Source organism: Pygocentrus nattereri, chromosome 22 (assembly GCF_015220715.1).
Source record: "Pygocentrus nattereri isolate fPygNat1 chromosome 22, fPygNat1.pri, whole genome shotgun sequence".
In the NCBI taxonomy this organism is placed as follows: domain Eukaryota; kingdom Metazoa; phylum Chordata; class Actinopteri; order Characiformes; family Serrasalmidae; genus Pygocentrus; species Pygocentrus nattereri.
In genome coordinates, this window is record NC_051232.1 from 19,612,871 (window position 1) to 19,631,876 (window position 19,006).

Sequence of the window (19,006 nt, forward strand, 5' to 3'; positions counted from 1 at the left end):
GTAGGTGCCGGACAGGAGTCATGACGTTTAAACTTCTGTTTGTAACTTCCATGTGCAAACCCCTGTACCACTAACGGGAGTTACAACTGAATGTTCGGGGCTTCTTTCGAGTGAATCTCCCAGTATAATTACAGAAATCATTTGGGTCATTTGGGTGACTATTGGATTGGAGTATTTGTTAGCAACGTTAGCCTTATAGCTCCTGTTCTTAACTAAAGATGCAAAATTTGGACTCAGTGTCTCAGCTAATCAGCTACATCTGGAATAAGTGGACAGTTGACAGTGGAGAGTATTTTACACCGTTTTCAAATGCAGTCAAGCAAACCAGAGTTCAGCACCAGAGTTCTGCAATATCATGTGGTTACAGAGGATAGTTTTAGTAGAGGATAGTAATTGCTGGTAGCCTGAAGAATCCTTTGGAATATACAGCTCGCATATTAGTTCTGCATTTTTTAGTTTATTCCTGTTTTTCTTCACAGAAGCAATGGGGAATGGAAACTGCATGAATCCACACTTGAGAACAAAACCAATCAATCAGATGTCAACAAAAAATGCATTGCTCTTTGTGGCTTATGAGGCCAATGCAGAATTGACTTTTGTGTTTGAGTAATTAGACGTAATGGAGATAAATAGCTGCATGTGACGCTGGCAGCAGATTCTCCACCACTTCAGTTTGTCAAACTGAGCCCACTGTGAGCTCCGCGTCATCCTAAGCAATTCAGAAAAAGCGGCTGACAAGATGAATTAACATGACCCGTAACACACTTAATTAACTCTAATTATACCTAATGGCCGTAATGTGTCTTTGGGATTCAATCCATGCTACTTACGCATTCAAGGGTCATTTTTTATGAATATTTATAACCTCTTTTCCGTTTCTTCCAGATCATGTCGGAGTACAGCTCTTTGCTGAGTGACCTGTCCGAGAACATCACTAATGAGGATCTGGAGCAGCTGAAGTCAGCCTGCAAAGAGGACATCCCTGAGGACCAGAGCAATTCCATCACCTCCTCCAAAGAGTGGTTCAATTACCTGGAGAAAAATGACAAACTAGCCCAGGGTGAGTGAACCGACTGCAGGAAAAAAAGAGATTTATTCTTGTTAAATAACACATACAGTCATGCAGGCAAACGTTTGGGTGTCCCTGGTTAGATTAGTTGTTGAGATTCTAAGTGAGGGCCAGATCAGGTCCATAGCACAATCCTACCTGGCCTGCAAAATTTTTTTTTTTCATTTTCTGTTAATATTAGCCTGTTTCACGATGTGCTGCACTACAATCCCCAGCATGCACTGCAGCATGATGTTCGTAATGTCATGTAGCCTGTTGTGATGTGCATAATGTTTTGTAGTGAAGCCTATTCATATATTTAATTAATTTATTTATTTATTTATTTAGAACACCGATGTTCTCCAGCTCACAGATTTGTAGAGGTTTTTTAATATGGCTCTTCTAGTGGCTCAGTTTGACACCCCTGCTCTAAAGAGAACACACCTCTGCACACTTTTAATGCTCACTTTGTTTATTTGTAGAACATAAGAAAAAAAAATGCAGAGGTTCTGGAACATTTTTGTCAGTATGTTAAACAAATAATGAGCAGTTGTGGATTAAATGTAAGGGTGTTCAAACTTTTGCACACACTCTAACACTTCAAAACGGGTTCTTTGTTGGTTGAGCTATGGTTATACACAGAACCATGTCAACTTAAAAAAACCACCTCAATGCTTAAATGGTTCTTTGCAGTGGTTCTTCTCTATGATATGGAATGGTACTATTTAGCAGCGAAAAAGTAGTATTCAATAGAAGCTGAGTTTAATCAGAGATTAATAAAAAACAAATGGTCTTTAATGCTCAGTGCACTTTATATACACCATTCTTTGACGTGATGCTGTAGAAGAACCATATTTGGTTTCCCGAAGAACCTGACAATTATTTTTGTAAATTGAGATGTACAAACCTTTTTAAAGCAGTGATGTAAACCCTCTTTACTTAGTAAAGGTTTTTTCCTAGAACCGTACATCCAAGCCAAACTATATATGAGCCTTTATTTTTGAGACTGTATATATAGTATTTCCTTCAACAAGAACATTACAGTTGAGAAAAAAGTTCATCTATGTTTTATCTAACATATCACCCTTTTGTCCATTTTGTGTTAAGTCTTAAGTCATTAAAAGGCATAGTAACAAAAGCATAGTGTCGTTTTGTTTTGATTAGTATGCAACACTTTATTTGAAGGCTGTCTACATAGGGACTCCAACACGAAGCATTAAATAACACTTAAAAAGCAGTACTTGACTGTTCACAAGCAGCGTGTGCCAGTCGTTGCAAGTGTTTTATAAAGTGAAAGGCATTTTTTTGACAATAAGGGGCCTTAAACTACAACAACACTGTTATGAAGCACCATTCACAAATAATGGAACTGAAAATGCAGTGGCCTTACGTCACATTGCAAATACTGTGGGGTTCTAAATACTCTAGCAAGGCTTTTATAAATCCATTATTCTATGCATATGCATGTGTTATGATGACCCTGTGTGGGTGGCCTTCAAATTAAACATTAACCTTTAGCTCACACTCGTAGCTCACTAAAAACAAGTGGATTGTAGTCAGTTTTGTCAGTCAGGGCCACGTTTGTGTTGGTAAGTGGAAGAGGTCCTGTCTTTAATTAGTTTTATTGGACTTTTATTAAAAAAATGTTTTGGGTAATTCCAAGTTCTTTTACCATTTTTATCATGTTTTTGTCACTTTGTGTTTTTCTTTAAAACAAAAGTTGGAAGTTCAGACTCATACCTGACAATGTAGGATATAAAATTCATGTAAATGTACTCAATAATTAGGTAATTGTTATTACTTTGTTATTTTGTCGAGACGACTTTTGTTGTTATTCTTTAATTGCATAAACCATGTTCACAGAAATTCATACCTGTATGTCTGTACTTCTCTGAACTTTTCATACGTGCAGATAACCTCTCCTACATCGAGCACATATTTGAGATCTCACGACGGCCTGACCTTTTGACCCGAGTCATCGAGTACCGCACAACGGTCCTCAAGATTTCAGAAGACGACGAGATTGACACTAAACTCACACGCATTCCCTCTGCCAAGAAATACAAGGGTACCTGCATCTTTTCTGCTTCACTTCAAGCTTCTACTAGAATCATGCAAATGGCAAGCTCTCTAGTTTGTAGTTGTGCAATGAAAAAGGCTTTACAACCATTACAGACGCTGCGGTCATTCCAGAAAAGCGGCTACTCAAAAGTCCAAAATGGGTGCTGCTGCTCTGTTTTGACGTTTGACATTTCATGACTGGGGTTTTAAAGTTCATATTTGATCTGTCCACTTATTCATGTCATAGCTCTGTGTCTTGCACCCTTATTGGGTAGAAAAGGTCAATCATAACATAAACAAAATGTCAGTGCTGAATGTATGTGCTGTGCGATTACCTAGAAAGACGGCAACTTGAGTATAATGTAAAGTGTGGTCATGTTGTAGTTTGCCATAATCACCAAAAGGAGCCCTGGATCTAAGCTCTTTTTGTCTGTGGGGAAAAATGAATGGCGTTTTCTGCAATCATGCCTTTTGCTCTCTGTGGTTAGTCTAATATCTAGTCTAATACCTTTTCCATGAATACCACTGACATTTGAATTACAAGTTTATTAACTAGTCGAAAGACAAATACTTCCACATATATGCTACATCTTCACCAAATGCCTCACACAAACCGAAAAGCTTCGTCAGTTGTGGCAGTTAGAGATGGCACTTTTTCCCTTCCGACACCAGTACCTAATCCTTTAGTACTGTCTGATACAGATACCGATACTAATTCTATCTAACCCAACTCACGTAAAAGTCTCCATATTTATACAATTCATTACCATTAATATAATTATTTTTGTCAAACTATTTTATTTTATTTTATTGGTGTCCCAAAAAACACTCAGCTTGGCTAGATGGTATTTACTTGTTCGTTGATACTTATTAGGTGTTTATGAAAACATTTTTGTTTAAACATAGTATTTACTATTATATAATCAATTATAAGAACAACTTATGTAAATGTAAAATATCTTTATTGTGAAAAACAGTTGAAAACAGAATTAAACAACGTACAGATAAACCTGTGGTGTTTACATGTCAGCACACAGCAGCTTCTCTGGCTCAAAAATGGAGTTGAAAGTTGTTTCGCATCCAGATTTCTCAAGTTATTTGTCTCATACATGTGTCTCGTTCACTCACGCTGCATCTCTGAGTGTCAGCTCAGTAAATATCCCCACTGTTCACCCTTTTAGTATCAGTGACTTTCAGTGTTTTTTCTGGCTTGGTTGAAGTAACAGGCCACAAGACCCCACTGCTGAGTAATACAGCTAACCGACGGACCATATTTCGACTACTTGATGGCCTCACAGTTCAAATGACACAATGATATTTGGGGATAAAAGGTATGTAGGACAAAATGTATAGCATTTAGACGGTGATTTCAGAAAATGTCATTCATTTTTCCCAGAAATTTTCCCCTGCACATTTAAAAACAAGAACCGGCCCAAACAAAAGTCAACAGAGCTTATGGTTCAAGTTAATTTTTGCTTAAGAGTCTTATTGGTCATTTATGTCTTTTTTGGCGTATGAATCTAAATAATCTAATAAGGCTATCTAGCGTACTAGTTATCTTGGCTTAATGCTGCTTCTACTGACATGAATTATTATAGTGTGATTTTCTGCCTCTCACACTCACACAAAAGTCTACATTTAGTGTAGAATCAAGCAAATGTTAGGTTAGCTTAGGTCATCGTAGCAAATTCTTTACAAAGTAATTCAATATTCTACAAATAAGAACTGATGCATCAACATACCTTTCTAGCATGATTCCAGAGCTCTTATTGGTCATGTAGTGAGCTTGGTGAATTTAACCTCACCTGGAACAGCTTAATTTTTGCTGGCTTGAGCAGTAAATGTTAGCAAACATTCCTCACAGCTGTCGAGTTCAGTTAAGTCCAGTCTTGAGCAGATACCAAAATGATGACCAATGGAAAAAGCAGATCAAGACAGTTTTCTGGTGCAGTAGATAAACGGCCATAGATCAAAACAGCGCCCCTACTTTTAGTTTACTAACACTTTCTCTTTCTTTCTAGATATCATTCGCCAGCCATCAGAAGATGAGATCATCAAGCTGGCCCCTCCCCCCAAGAAAGCCTGAGGTCAATATTTGTGACCTTATCTCTTCGTCCCTGGCGCTCCACCTCGCCAAATCATCTTCAGCCCCCCCAATCACCAAACCCACCCACCCCGCCTCATGCCTTCACTCACCACTAGCCATCACTAACAGTCATCGCCAAACGCTTAACACCACGGAGGCTCGAGAAGTTTTGGAAAATTGGAGAGCGATACGGACAGTGATAGACAGAAAGATGGAAAGGACCAATAAAGCAGTTGTTGTATGCTTTGTGGGTCACTGCTGAGGTTGTGTCTCCTATGATGGGGAAATGTGTGAGTATGTAAGCTTTGCTGGTTTGAAGTCTGTATGTGTGCACGAATGGGAGAGAATTTTTATTTTAACTATGTTGAATCAAGCCGCCAGCGTAAAGGAGACTTCTTTGTTTCCCCTAATTCCTAAATATCAAGAGTGGTGATAAATCATCCTTTCACAAATTACCTGTAAGTAGAGTTGATATGGCTATACATTCCCTTTAAAAGACAAAAGAATAACCTGCAAAAATTGAGATACAGTATTTATGTGTACATGAAATACAAAAAGAAAATGGTTTATTTTTATTATTTCCTTTAAGGTTGAAATATTAATATCCTAAACATTGTAATGATTATATTATGAATTCTGAAGAATATTTCATCACATATCAGATCATACAAGGTCCACAACGCTTGATCTGAACACACATCGTTGAAATGGTGTAGCTTTTTTTGTTTGTTTGTTAGTTTGTTTTAGTTTTCTTGCCCAAATCAAAAGTGTACCTCTTTTTAAACAGTGAGATGTTAGGCTTTAATACCTCAAAAATAAACACTGTCTAAAAAAAAAACAAAATAGAGAACTAAATAGTGACCAAAATGTCATCCATTCCATATTTTATTGGCTTCACTTCCACAAAATGACTCTTGCACAAGTATAAAAGGGCAAATTTTAAATGTAGGAGTTTGTATTTCATTTGATGTAAACTGTGAACTTCATTAATTTATTTAAACGTCTCAATATAGTTTCGAATTACACAAAAGGTCATATGTTATATTCAGAATATTTAATATTATATAATATTGCTACAATAAACATGAAGCATACTGCATACAATTATTATAGGAGTAGCGAAAGAGCTACGTAGATAATATACATGAAGTATCAAAGAAAGGTTCAAATCCTGAAGCAGTGTAATAGTGTGGAAGTCTCAAACTCTGACATGAATTCTCATTTGAATTCCTAACTATACAAATCATAAGTGCATATTCATTCTCTCCAGACCATCATGTCATTGCCCAGTTGCAGAAAGACTGTTGATTAACATTGAATATTTGCTCGATCACTGTGTCTTCTTCCCCAGCCTCAACAGACTGTTGCTTTCGCTAAGCTAAATACCAGTATGCATTCATGTCATATAACAGCGTAAACTGACATTATTATGAAGCGAATAATGTGTTTTCTGTCAATCAATTATGGGGATGTAGGATAGAAGTTCTCTTGGACTTGAAAACGTCCTGTTTTTGACGTCCCATTTACCGGTGTTCAGTTACAGCACCTGCAGGGTATTTGAGGTTCTTTAATCTGTCATTTGTACAAACTGTGATTTTTTTTTTTTTTTTTTTTTTTTTTTTTTTTTTTTTTTTTTTTGCGAACCCAAAACCGCCATCTTGTAAAGTTTCAAGGTGCTGAACTAAAACCAGTGCCGGTTTGGGCAGGTCAAGAAAAGAAGGACCTGAATTAACGTTCTTGAATCTACAAACTCCTTTCCGTATCTTTTCTTCTGTCTCCTTTCCTTGTGCCAACAGTTGAAGCATTCGTTGGATTGCGCCGTTTTGTTTCGTTTTGTTTTGTACTGTTAGCTGTATTAACATAGTGTTGTCAGACAAAGAGTAGGTATCCTATGCAGCTTCATTCCTTTCGCCTCCAGACTCCTCAAGGCCCTCACAAGAATTGATTACGGTTGATTACAGTTCAATCCGAAATATCTTCAGAAGCTCTGGATGGTGGTTGGCCACCTAGCGTCAAGCCCTGTCGTGTAGTTACCAGATCTAACAGGTCAATCTAGCAGATCGTTTTCTATTGAGCTTGCCTTGGGAAGCACTGCAGTACTGAAAATTCTCATTCGAAGGCAGGTAATGATGAATTCTTCTAGATGTAGGTCAGTACTGTTTGCAATACCATAACTAGCTCACTATATTTAATCACAGAATAATGAGCAGCTTCCTGTGAGGTAACACAGAATGTCTGGTTCCTGTCAATAAACTCTAGAACAGAGCATTTTGGATCAATCCACTCTGAACATTTACATCTTAACCATTTAATTGTGCAGAAATTTAGAAAAATGAGTGGAATTCGCTTCTAAGATTAATAACTGAATGAAAAGTGTAACATATGTAAAATTGAATCCACTGCATTAACCCCAAAGTTCATATAGTTTCAGAACTAATGTAGTGGTACTGACATCATGCAGGCTTAATGTTTACAGAAGTGGATCTGATTAAAAACAGTTACTTTCCGTTCAGTTGAATTAAGACTACAAGGCAGTACAGTAATTGCGCAGGTATAAAGACAATGTTATGAACCACAGGGCTGGACCTGGATTGGACCACATCCTGAGCCTTTTCATGTCACTTCAGATTTCCATCACAGTCTTAAATATTCTTTTAAAGACATGCAGAATATGCTTGGTTTAGGCTGAGGATCGCAAAAGGAGGTCATTTTTGTCGTTTCATTGTTGTAAATTGCAATGTTTGTGACCATGTGACTTTGGTAGTTTTCCCTGTTTGATCTTTGGTAATTGATGGATCATGTATTTAGTTAGTTTGAGAAGCCTGCACCTCTATATGTACAAGAACATTCAAATCTGTCTCCAAAACGTTAACCTTGTACTGATGATACAGTCCAAAAGGGAGATTCATTGGTTTATCTGTTGACAGCCAAGTCTAAAAGCGGGTCGCATGTTGAACCTATTCTTTCACCTTGAGCATAGCATTACTGCTGACCCCAGACCAATCGAAAAAGGGCTTGACATGTCCTCACCTCATTTGTGTTCTTGTCAGTATGTGGGCAGTTTTGTCCAGCAGCTTTAATCACTGCTAATACTCGCTATTTCTGCCACTACGTGCGAATTCCCAGCCTGCTAAGGGTTCTTTGGAGCTATACTATATGTACAAACCCAAAAAAGGGTTTGCAACCCCACTCTGTCTGCAGATATCTCTCAGACTTGATCCACTTAAGGCCATGAGCTGTGAATATTATAGGTAGGACTGTTAAGTAAGGGTGGAACTAAACCAAAAAGGGAACATGGGACAACCCTGCCATAGAACCACTTTGGTTGCCCTAAAGAACCTTTCACTGGATGTTTTTAAAGGACTACTCTAGCACTATTTTTACCAAATCTCCATCCTGCAGTCATTTACCAGAATAATGTAGAACAGAGGTCACTTATGGGCAGACCGCGGTCAGAGTCCAGACTTGGACACTAGCCTATGCGGACCTAGACCTATAACTGATAAACTATGGAGAATTATTTAATTTCGATGGGTGGTCCTACTTTGATCGGTGTTACTTTTCTAGCCTTTAGCGGCCAGAGACTCACAGACCAATCACATGAGTTGTAAATATAATACGTGACGCTACTCAGAGGTGAGGCAAGAAACAGCAGTCAGAAAAGAAAGTCAGAGGGAAGTTATTTCACATGACATGCTCTAAAAAAAGAAAACTGACAAATGTTGTTGAAATATTTCTGAATTGTTCTTTATTTGATTTAACATTCACTGTATACCTGCTAGGCTACTTCAGTAAACAGTATATGGCAGTATAAGTTAGACATTATGATGTTCTAGACCTTTGTCTAAGGAAATTATCTCCAACTGGACCTTACTGAATTTTTATTAAATACCCCCGATGTAGATACTTAAGAAGTCCAAACACACCTGCCATCGCAGTGGCGGTACGAATAATGTAATGACTGGAGTGAAAAGTGACCACCTCCAACAAACTTACAGAATTCTGAGCTGTCCTAAAATATTAACTCTAATTTTAGGAAGCACCTAATTCTTCACGAGTAACACCACTCGAATATGTCTTTCTGAGGCACCTGAAGCTGTCAGTAGCTTAACCCAAATTCATCAGAAATTGAATCGTCAGCAATTATTTTATCAGAAATATATTTAAATATATATATAAATTATATATTTAAACTAATTTTAACTTGCAATGATTGAATGCATCGTTTCACATAGAAATGCTTTCACGTCTATGAAGTCAGTGCTGAGTTTCTTGCACAGTATAAGAAAATTATTCCCATAAATTTGAGAAAGAAGAGTCATCGTAATTTTTGTTGGATAATTTGGGAATAGAATAAACGACATTAACTTTCTGTGGTTTATTTTGAGCCCATTATTATGCCTTGAAAGTGACCACAATGTTAGAATGACCCGAATGACACTGCACTACAGATGCGGTAGATAAAGATTGCTGGAATATTCCTTTAAAGAATCTGCCACTGAAGTTTGTTCCTCAATAGCATAACCTCAAAAAACCCTTCTGGCACCTTTTATTTTTAAATGCGAATGAAATTTCTCACCAGTGGTCTGTAAAATGTTTAAAAACATCATTCAGTGGTTCTGGGGGATGCACGTGGCAAGCTGTCAGTCACTCTTTTCCCTGGAATTTGATTGGTTAGAGTAATACAGGGCAAGGGCGAGAGAAGAGATGAAATGTTTTTAGGACCAGCTCCATTCCTAGGCCCTGTTGCGTAGACCAGTAGTGGAAATTGAAGCCATGATATGGTGGAGAAGACACGATGACTGCACATAGGGGTAATATTTGCGTTCTTGCTATGCTGTGTCTACATTCTAACATTACTGTCCTCTTTCTGGTCCATGGGCACTTCCTTAAAAATTCCCCGAGCTCTATGCAGATACTATCCAGCAGCAAAGGCACTGTGCATATATGTTACATATGTTGCTGGCATTGGTCTTGGTCATTGTAACTCCACATGCAAGTCATTAGAGAACTCTGTAATTGTGTCCAGCCAAATAACTGACCAGTAATCCAAAACAACTTGAGACTTTTTTGACATTTGCAATGTATGATCGATAATAGGCCGCTGTCTTAAACTCCGTGTGAAGCCGTAGACACTTAAAAAACGTCATATCGTCGAATTGGATGTCAAGATATTAAGAACATATCAACTTTAACAATGCTGCAAAAAACGATATAGCGCTAAAGATGAGTCGTTATTGGCCATAACTTGTTTGATCTTAGCTTTAGTATTACAGAAAAAAAGTCTTATGACACAAAGAACTAACAGAGTTCAAACCTAAAAAACTGTTATTTCAATTTATGAAGTAGTTTTTTTTTCTGATTCTGACTGATATTTTCTCCTATAAGTATGTTGTAAATATATATTGTGAATTTATAGCGGTGTGTTTTATTATTGATTTATTTATTTAATGCAAATGTATTTTGTTTTTGTGTACTGAAATATATTTACTAACTGGAAAAATATGGGAAAAACGTGACTTAACAATTGTAAAGTGTCATGAGCCTCATTTTGGTGTTATTTCACCAGAAAAGATGAAAAAACAATGTTGTTTATCTTTTGGGGTCTGGGCTCAGGATCCTTTTGCTAGCTGCCAATAATATTTTCTATTTTGAAACTATCTAATTCAACTTTTTTGTTTTTTATTTTCTCGTTGCTTTATAAGATTGTGTTGATTTCTGTCGTTTACCTGCAAAACATAAGACATGAAAATCTGTATTTATTCATTTCTGTCCTTTTCACCTTTTATTTCTTCCATTCTTCCAGCTTTCATGCTAGCATCAGCAGATAATTGTAGTTTGGGATTTGGTTTGGTCTGATTTCTGATTTAAAAACTTTCAAGCCAACGTAAAACTGGCTTTCTTTAATTAAAGGGGCACTCAGGACAAAATTAACAGTTTAACCGTCGCTATGTCTGCTCGCATCTTACAGTGGTTCACAATAGTCTCCAGAGTAAGGTTTTCCAGTTTAAAGATTAGAAAAGCACACCTTCTGATGATGCATCTTGAAGGTGGTAGGAAATGTGGAAAAACTACAAATACCTTGGGGTGGGGTGCTATTTTTTTCCGCTGGCTAATGCAGAAGGAAGCCAGGGTAGCTAGTGTTACTGCTAGAAAGCTGAATAGCACATCTGTATTTATTAGCCTCTACATCAGTGGACATTTTTAACATCATGAAGGATTTTCCCAGTGATGCGTTTTTGCAAAGCATGCTGGGCATTGTAGTGAAAGAACAATGATGAATGCAAACACAAACAGGTGAATTCTGTCAAACACATAAGACTGAGGACCACAATGCTGCACACTTGAATTCTGCAGAACATGACAAGTGAGATGCTAATTTTAGGCCGGAGTGCCCCTTTAACCAATGTAAATCATTTGTAGTTGGATGTTCTCTTTCTAACAATGCTTGTTTGCATTACACAGTAGTACTTTGCATCTGAACATGTTTTTGCTTGACATATTGTGTAGTGAAATGTTTCTGAGGCCACTGGCTGTAAAGCAAGAACCTTTAAGGAGCTGTTTTTTTTGTTTGTTTGTTTTTTTAACCGTTTCAGCAAATTCTGTGATAATGATATGGCTTAAAATGGGCAGTGCCATTGCTAACAGGGTAAACATTCAAAAGAGGCCTTGGAGCACCAATCCTGCAGTACAGACTGGATTCAGGGCACTTTTAAAACCAGAAACATTATCGAGTTTATAACTTTTACATTACAAAAGTAAAGTAGATAAAGTTCTGAATGTAGGTGAGGTTGTGTTTTGGGTGGGTACAGTAGAAATGACATTTGGGTTTGGATGTGTAAACACGTTTTGAAAGGTTTATGTAGAACGTTTGATAGTTGAGAAATTGTTGAGCTGGAGATGCTGAGAAATTAGATGACCTAGTGAACATCTTCTGAGGAGATGTTTGGATTTAGCGTGTGTTGGCGTGAGTAGCAAGAAAAACTACAATTATTAAATGTATTATTGGTGTTACAATGTTATAAAGGCTGATCAACTGTAGAGAAAAGTCAACTATGAGAAATATGGCCAGTTTCCTAGGCCCAGATTAATACTAAGTCTTGACTCCACTGCTTTGCAAGACTAGGCTTAATCCTTGTCTGGGAACCCAGCCCATAAAGTTTACATTAAGTATAAAATTATGCTCTCATGCCTTGATTATATAGTGCCAACCTAATTAGTCTGCTTTAAGGCTGAGGAGAAATGCTTGAAGTACTAATCTGTTATCAGTGCTATCAACAAATCATCATACTACAAATGTAGTATATATTAAATGAAGGCTTGTAGCTCTGAGGCTGGAGTGCCACACTGTTTGTGCTTGTAGTTAGAAGTATAGCTTTGTATTGAAGGTGATATCGTTACAGTGTAGACATTCCCCATCATGAAGTGGGCTAGAGTAGATGGGAAGTTTGAGAATGGACACACAAGAAAATGTAGCTGACTGGACATTGAAACACTGTCAAAAATACCATCTTTGGAGCAGTGCCACTTTATTTCCAATGGTTCAGTAATGCTCTTCAGGGAACCCCCATTTTTTGCTCCAACATAAATTACATGGGAATAGAACCAAGATGTGGAGGACCACTACCTTAAAGAACCTTTCAAATGAGTGGTTTGAGTTGTGTTTTTTGAAGAACCTTCCACTGAAAGGTTCTTTAGGGGTTCTTCTATGGCTTTGTCCCAATAGTTTTCAAACCAGTCTTCAGAGAACCCCCAATTTTGCTCCAATCCAACACATTACATAGGAGTAGAACCAAAATGTGGATCAATTTGGGGTCCCTGAAGACCACCACCTTAGAACTTTCCAACTAATTGTTTCAGTTGGGCTTTTTGAAGAATCTTCCATTGAAAGGTTCTTTAGGGTTTTTCTAAGGCATTGCTCCAAAGAGCCCTTTTTGGCACCTTATTCTGAAGAGTGATGCTGTGAACAGTCAGTGGTTCTACAATGTTTTCCTGAAAGGTTCTGTTTTGTTGTGTAGTTTTGTCTTAAGACTTGGCAAGTTAACTGGTGAGGGCATTATATGAATAGCCGTAACAGTTAAACAACCTTATTGCTGCAGTCATGTGAAATCTCTATAGATCAAGTCAAATTTAGGCCACAACAGCGCAGAAGACCTACCCACCTATATAAGTGGGCCACAATTTCACTAAACATCTAAACACGCCTCATTAGAAAAGGACACTACATTAAAACAGCTAGAACCATCGAACAGTTTGCCAAACGCTGCAGTTGTTCCGCGTAACCTTGATCAGTTTCGCTGATGTTGCTTATGAGGCTCATGAAGACATGCACCAATTCGAGACACATCAAGAACTCTTTTCTTTCTCCCTCTTGCCCTCTCTTTGCACCCCCTCACAGCAAACCCCCTCAACTCCTCGTGGGCTGTAGGCTGTTAGATTTTTTTTCTGTCAAGGGAAAATTGGATAGCTATTTTGCAATGACAGCATTATTGCAATGACACAATTAAGACATGGTATAGAAATATGTACATTAAATTTATGATGGAATAAATTAGACTAAACTGAAATGATGCCATTATGTCATTGTGCTGAAATGAGTATAAATATTATATTATATATTAAAATATATTTGCTAACCTAAAGATGTGGTTTTTTTTTCTTTTTTCTTTTTAACATCACAGATGTGGAAAGTAATTTTCAAGTCCGTTGCTGGAGGTAAAGGTCATGTGCTGAGAGTCAAAGGAAGTTACAGTCATGTAAGCCTGTCATGATCATAATCTTGAGGTGTATAAACAAACTGTTACACTCACATACACAGTAAATATTATTGAAGATACAGAATTTTAAAAAGAACTTAGAATAAGCAATATAAATACTTAAAGAACCTCAGTAAACACGCCTATGTGTTAGAATAGGGGATATAAATACTTAAAGAACCTCAGTAAACACGCCTATGTGTTAGAATAGGGATATAAATACATAAAGAACCTCAGTAAACACGCCTATGTGTTAGAATAGGGGATAGAAATACATGAACCTCAGTAAACACCCCTATGTGTTAGAATAGGGGATAGAAATACATGAACCCAAACTGAAAAAACTGATATTTAGTAGTTATATATTTAGAACTAAATATATTTAGTGTATTTAGTTCTTCAGGTTCAGTGTAATTTTCTGTTTTTGGAAAAATTAATAACCTTTACTTAGATTGGAAACAAATTAGAACTGTTGCACTGCACTAGACTTAAAGTGCCAGAACAGCAGCCCAACCTTGAGCTGAGCCTTGTGCAAGACCAACTTCAGCCAGCAGAGGGAGGCAGAGAGCGCCTCCCTAGCAATCAGGGCACCAGCATCACCTGCGACCGGCCTGTTTAAGGCAAGCTCCATCCTTTCTCAGGGTTGAGCTGACCTGCTGAGAATCTCCTAGTAATTTTGGTATTTCCTTTCACGTTGCTCCTGAATTGGGTCTTGGCTTCTAGAAGCTTCTTGGCTTGGGAAAAACTTCAGCCTCACTGATCTTCCATCTTTCATTTCCTTTTTATCTTCCCACCTGCCAGTCAACTGTATATGGATAACCAAAGCGCATTCAATTGACACTTGTGTTAAACGTGGTCAGGATCAGCCTCTGACCACCACCAGTGTTTTGGATTCATTCTTTGCCCCAGGTGGGTGGCTTGCCCAGTTAACTGTGGCCTCCAGTGCTAAAAAAAACTGGGTTTGGTTCCATCCCGGAGTGCGTCACCCATTACATATGCATTCTTCAGAGTAAAAGTGGAGCTGTGGAAATGTGTAATCGTGGGCAAAGTAGGGAAGAGCAAATTATAACGTGTTGTGCTTCGGACCCCTTCCCCGAGCGGACGAAGAGAAGCCCGTCAAAACTTGGCAAAGGACAGGTCTTCCTGAAAATGTGAGTGAATTATCTTCTGTTGCCATCATATCTTCATTAGTGTAATGTTGATTATGCATTTGAGACCTGAATATCAAGCCAGACCTTTGTGATGTTGATGCGTAAACATGTAGGAGGTGGTCTGAAAAACTCCCTACGGAATCTGACACAACCGCTTCTGTCTTTAGATGATTATTTCAGGCTTTACAGGGCGAGAGAGCATCTGAGTAAAGCTATTTATCTCAATTTTAACAAAGCTTATAAATGCTAAACTAGAACACAACAGCATAAAACATTTTAACACTGCTGGTACTTTTTTAAGGGCTGTTAAACTCAGTAGCAGTAATGCTAACCAATCAGTGTTCAGTAGCAGTAATGCTAACCAATCAGTGTTCAGTAGCAGTAATGCTAACCAATCAGTGTTCAGTAGCAGTGATGCTAACCAATCAGTGTTCAGTAGCAGTGATGCTAACCAATCAGTGTTCAGTAGCAGTGATGGTAATCAATCAGCAGTTAGTCATGTTAAATAATCTGTGCTCAGTAGACATACTGCTAAGCAATCTGTACTCAGTAGCAGCAATGCCAACCAATCAGAACTAAGTAGCAATAATGCTAATTAATCAGCACTCAGTAGACGTACTGCTAATGAATCAATGTTCGATAGCAGTAATGCCAACTAATCAGCACCTGGAAGCAGTAATGCTAACCAATCGGCGCTCGGCAGCAGTAATGCTAACCAATTGAAACTCGGCAACAAATAATGCTAAGCAATTAACACTTGGTAGCAGTAATGCTAATCAATTGACACTCTGTTGCATTAATGCTAATCAAGTGACACTCGGTAGCAGTAATGCTAACCCATCAGCAGTTAGTCATGCTAAATAATCTTTGCTCAGTAGACATACTGCTAAGCAATCAGTACTAGCAGCAATGCCAACCAATCAAGTAGCAATAATGATAATCAGTGCTCAGTAGATGTACTGCTAATCAATCAATGTTCAATAGCAGTAATGCCAACCAATCAGTGCAGAGTAGCAGTAATATCAACCAATTGGTGCTCGGTAACAGTAATGCCAAGCAATCAGCACCTAGAGGCAGCAATGCTAACTAATCGGCACTTGGTAGCAGAAATGCTAACTAGTCACCGCTCGGTAGCAGTAATGTTAATGAATTGACACTCAGTAGCAGTAATGCTAACCAATCAGCATTCAGTAACAGTAATGATAACCAATCAGCACTCAATAGTAGTAATGCCAACCAATCTGCTCTCACTACCAGTAACTAATCAGCATTCAGTAGCAATAATGCGAACCAATTGGCACTCTGTTTGTTTTTTAGCGATACACTTCCTTATATTTTCTAAAATGAAAGTCTTGAATAAGTGGTTGGAAGTCATGTGTTTGATATAACGGAAGAAACAAGAAGTGGCCAGGCTCCCTTTAAACTGCCTCTTTGATGTCCCATGTTTTGGTCATATTTACTGTGCAGTCCAGTGTTGAATCTCAGCGCGTGATTGTGGACGTGACCCTGTCGATTACCGCACCACATATCACCAAGCTAATTGGCCAGCACCATTTGCATAAAGTTCATTTAGAAGGCGAGAGGGCCGAGTGAGCCTGTACATCAGCGGACTGCTGTCAGTTCCATGTGATTATTGTCCTCTCACCACATTAGAGCACTGTGATACGTTCTGTTTGATGTTAATTATCCAGATTTCCTTACAGTGGTAGTGATGGGAACCAGGGGTCACGCTATCATCATCAGAAATGCAGCCCTTTCATTTATTATCCAAAGCTACCAATGAACCTCCATTGGCAAAATAGTGAAAAAATAAGGACTATTGTGCATGTGTACGTGGTTTATTTGCTGGCACACTCATTTTCACGTTGTTATGATGGGCTTATGGTCTTAAAGAGGAATTCCACCACTTTTTTAAAAGCTACTCGTAATTAAATGGTTAAGAGGACCTGTTCAGAGTGGTTTGGGGTGAACTCTAACTAGTATTGCTCACAGTGGTGGTGATAGGAACCAGACGTCCACCTCTAAAAGGTCCCTCACAGAAAGTTATTACATGAAATGGTTATGAATTCACTGCCTGATGTCTTGAGACATTGTTTGTCCATAGTTTAACATGAGCATTTTGGCTACAATATATTTTTAAATGCAGGGTGTTGTGAGGCAAAATAGTCCCCAAAGAAACGTACTTTTCCAGATTTTAGCATCATCAACATTCCTTATAAACTCAGAAGACACGTGTGGGTCCACTGGTGGTTTTGGGTAGTAAATAAAATGTATATAGGTTATTTATATTGTAGTCATGGCAACCCCTGGTTCTTATCACCACCACTGTGAAGACATCTGAGTCTGTACGTTTCTCTACAATGAAGCATTTCACACCAAACCACTCTGAATGACTCCGCTTACATCTCAACATACAGTGTGAATTATGCAGAAATTGATTCCACTTAGTTATCATTTATGATTATTTAGGAGGGATTTAGGGCTGGACAATATGATAATAATCTGGACAATATGATATGTGTGATCAGTGATGTCACAGTACAGTTCATTGTGCTTTTCTGACCACATCGTGGATTTCATCAGCACTTGTAGACACTGTCCAGCTGCATGTTTCTTTATAACTAGAGAAAATGAGTCCTGTTTAACTGGATCTTCACCCAAATGATGGTTCTTCAAGGGTTCTTTAGTAAAGAAAATGGTTCTCTATAGAACCAGAAACACTCAAAGAACCCTTTGCTTGATTAAAGAGTTCCTCAGCTTGATGAATGTCTTTATTATGGTTCTATATAGAACTACTAATGGTATGGTGTCAAGATTGTAACAGTAGAAGAACCCTTTTTGGAACTGTAAAGAACCCTTTAAGCATGCTTTTTTTTAGTGTTCATGATTCTAGGTAGAACCATTTTTTTAACTAAAGAACCCTAACCAATCAGCGCTCTGTAGCAGTAATGCTACTGCTAACAGTAGTAACAGTGCTGACAGTATGCTGATGCTATAAAGAACGATTTAATCATGCGAAAGCTTCTTTGAGTGTTCATGGTTCTAGATAGAACCATATTTTTAATGAAGAACCATCTTTTTTTAAGAGGGTATAGTGACACACAGTATGCTGGTGCTTTAAAGAACCCTTTACTCAAGCAAAAGCTTTTGTTGCGTGTTCATGGTTCTAGATAGAACCATCCTTTTTACTAAAGAACCCTGAAGAACCATCTTTTTTTAAGAGTGTAGTGACACAGTATGCTGGTGCTATAAAGAACTCTTTAATCATGCAGAAACATCTTTGAATGTTCAGGGTTCTGTAAAGAACCCTGAAGAGCCATATTTTTAAGAGTGTAGTGCCCCCACTTGTGCTGTAAGGAACACTTCAATGCGAAAGCTTCTTTGAGTGTTTATGGTTCTAGATAGAACCTTTTTGTTTACTGAAAAACCTGAAGAACCAGTGTAGTGCCACACAGTCTGCCAAATACTGAATAAAAGTCAGGGTATTCATAGTTTTTGAAAGTATTTATTTCAATTCTAATCGGTCTGGAAAATGAAATGTCTATCGCGAAAATTTTCTTGAAGTATCGCGAGAACATATCATAGTTTTTGTCACATCGCCCACCTCTAGTACTAGAACGACTAAAGCTGCGAAAATGTTCGTAAGGGAAACCAGCCCCCCTGTAGCCCCCTCCCCTGCTGTGGAGCGATTAACGCTCATTGGACAAATGCCACGATTTTGTCCCGCCCCCATACGCTGAGCGTCTCTGGGGGTGAATGGAGCTGTGGGCGGGTCTCGACGCCGAGCTTCTGCAAGATGATTGGAGGATCAGTCGAAAGGCTGAATCCCGATTTGATTGACAGCTATTTTGACCTATTAACGTCGAAAGACAAACTGCAGCCCATGTCTTGGTGTTTGCTTGGT

The 19,006-nt window shown here is 38.2% G+C and overlaps 1 protein-coding gene across 1 annotated transcript in view; it reads left to right on the forward strand.

The window, feature by feature from the left end:
- The window catches only part of LOC108442778 (proliferation and apoptosis adaptor protein 15), a 56,395-nt gene extending 51,050 nt beyond the window's left edge, over window positions 1-5,345 (forward strand). The window contains exons 2-4 of the mRNA XM_017722974.2: window positions 886-1,060; window positions 2,961-3,116; window positions 5,131-5,345. Of these exons, the coding sequence (XP_017578463.1) occupies window positions 889-1,060; window positions 2,961-3,116; window positions 5,131-5,195 (393 nt within the window). The 5' untranslated portion in view covers window positions 886-888 and the 3' untranslated portion in view covers window positions 5,196-5,345. The remainder of the gene's footprint in view (window positions 1-885; window positions 1,061-2,960; window positions 3,117-5,130) is intronic.
- Window positions 5,346-19,006: the final 13,661 nt, after the last annotated feature.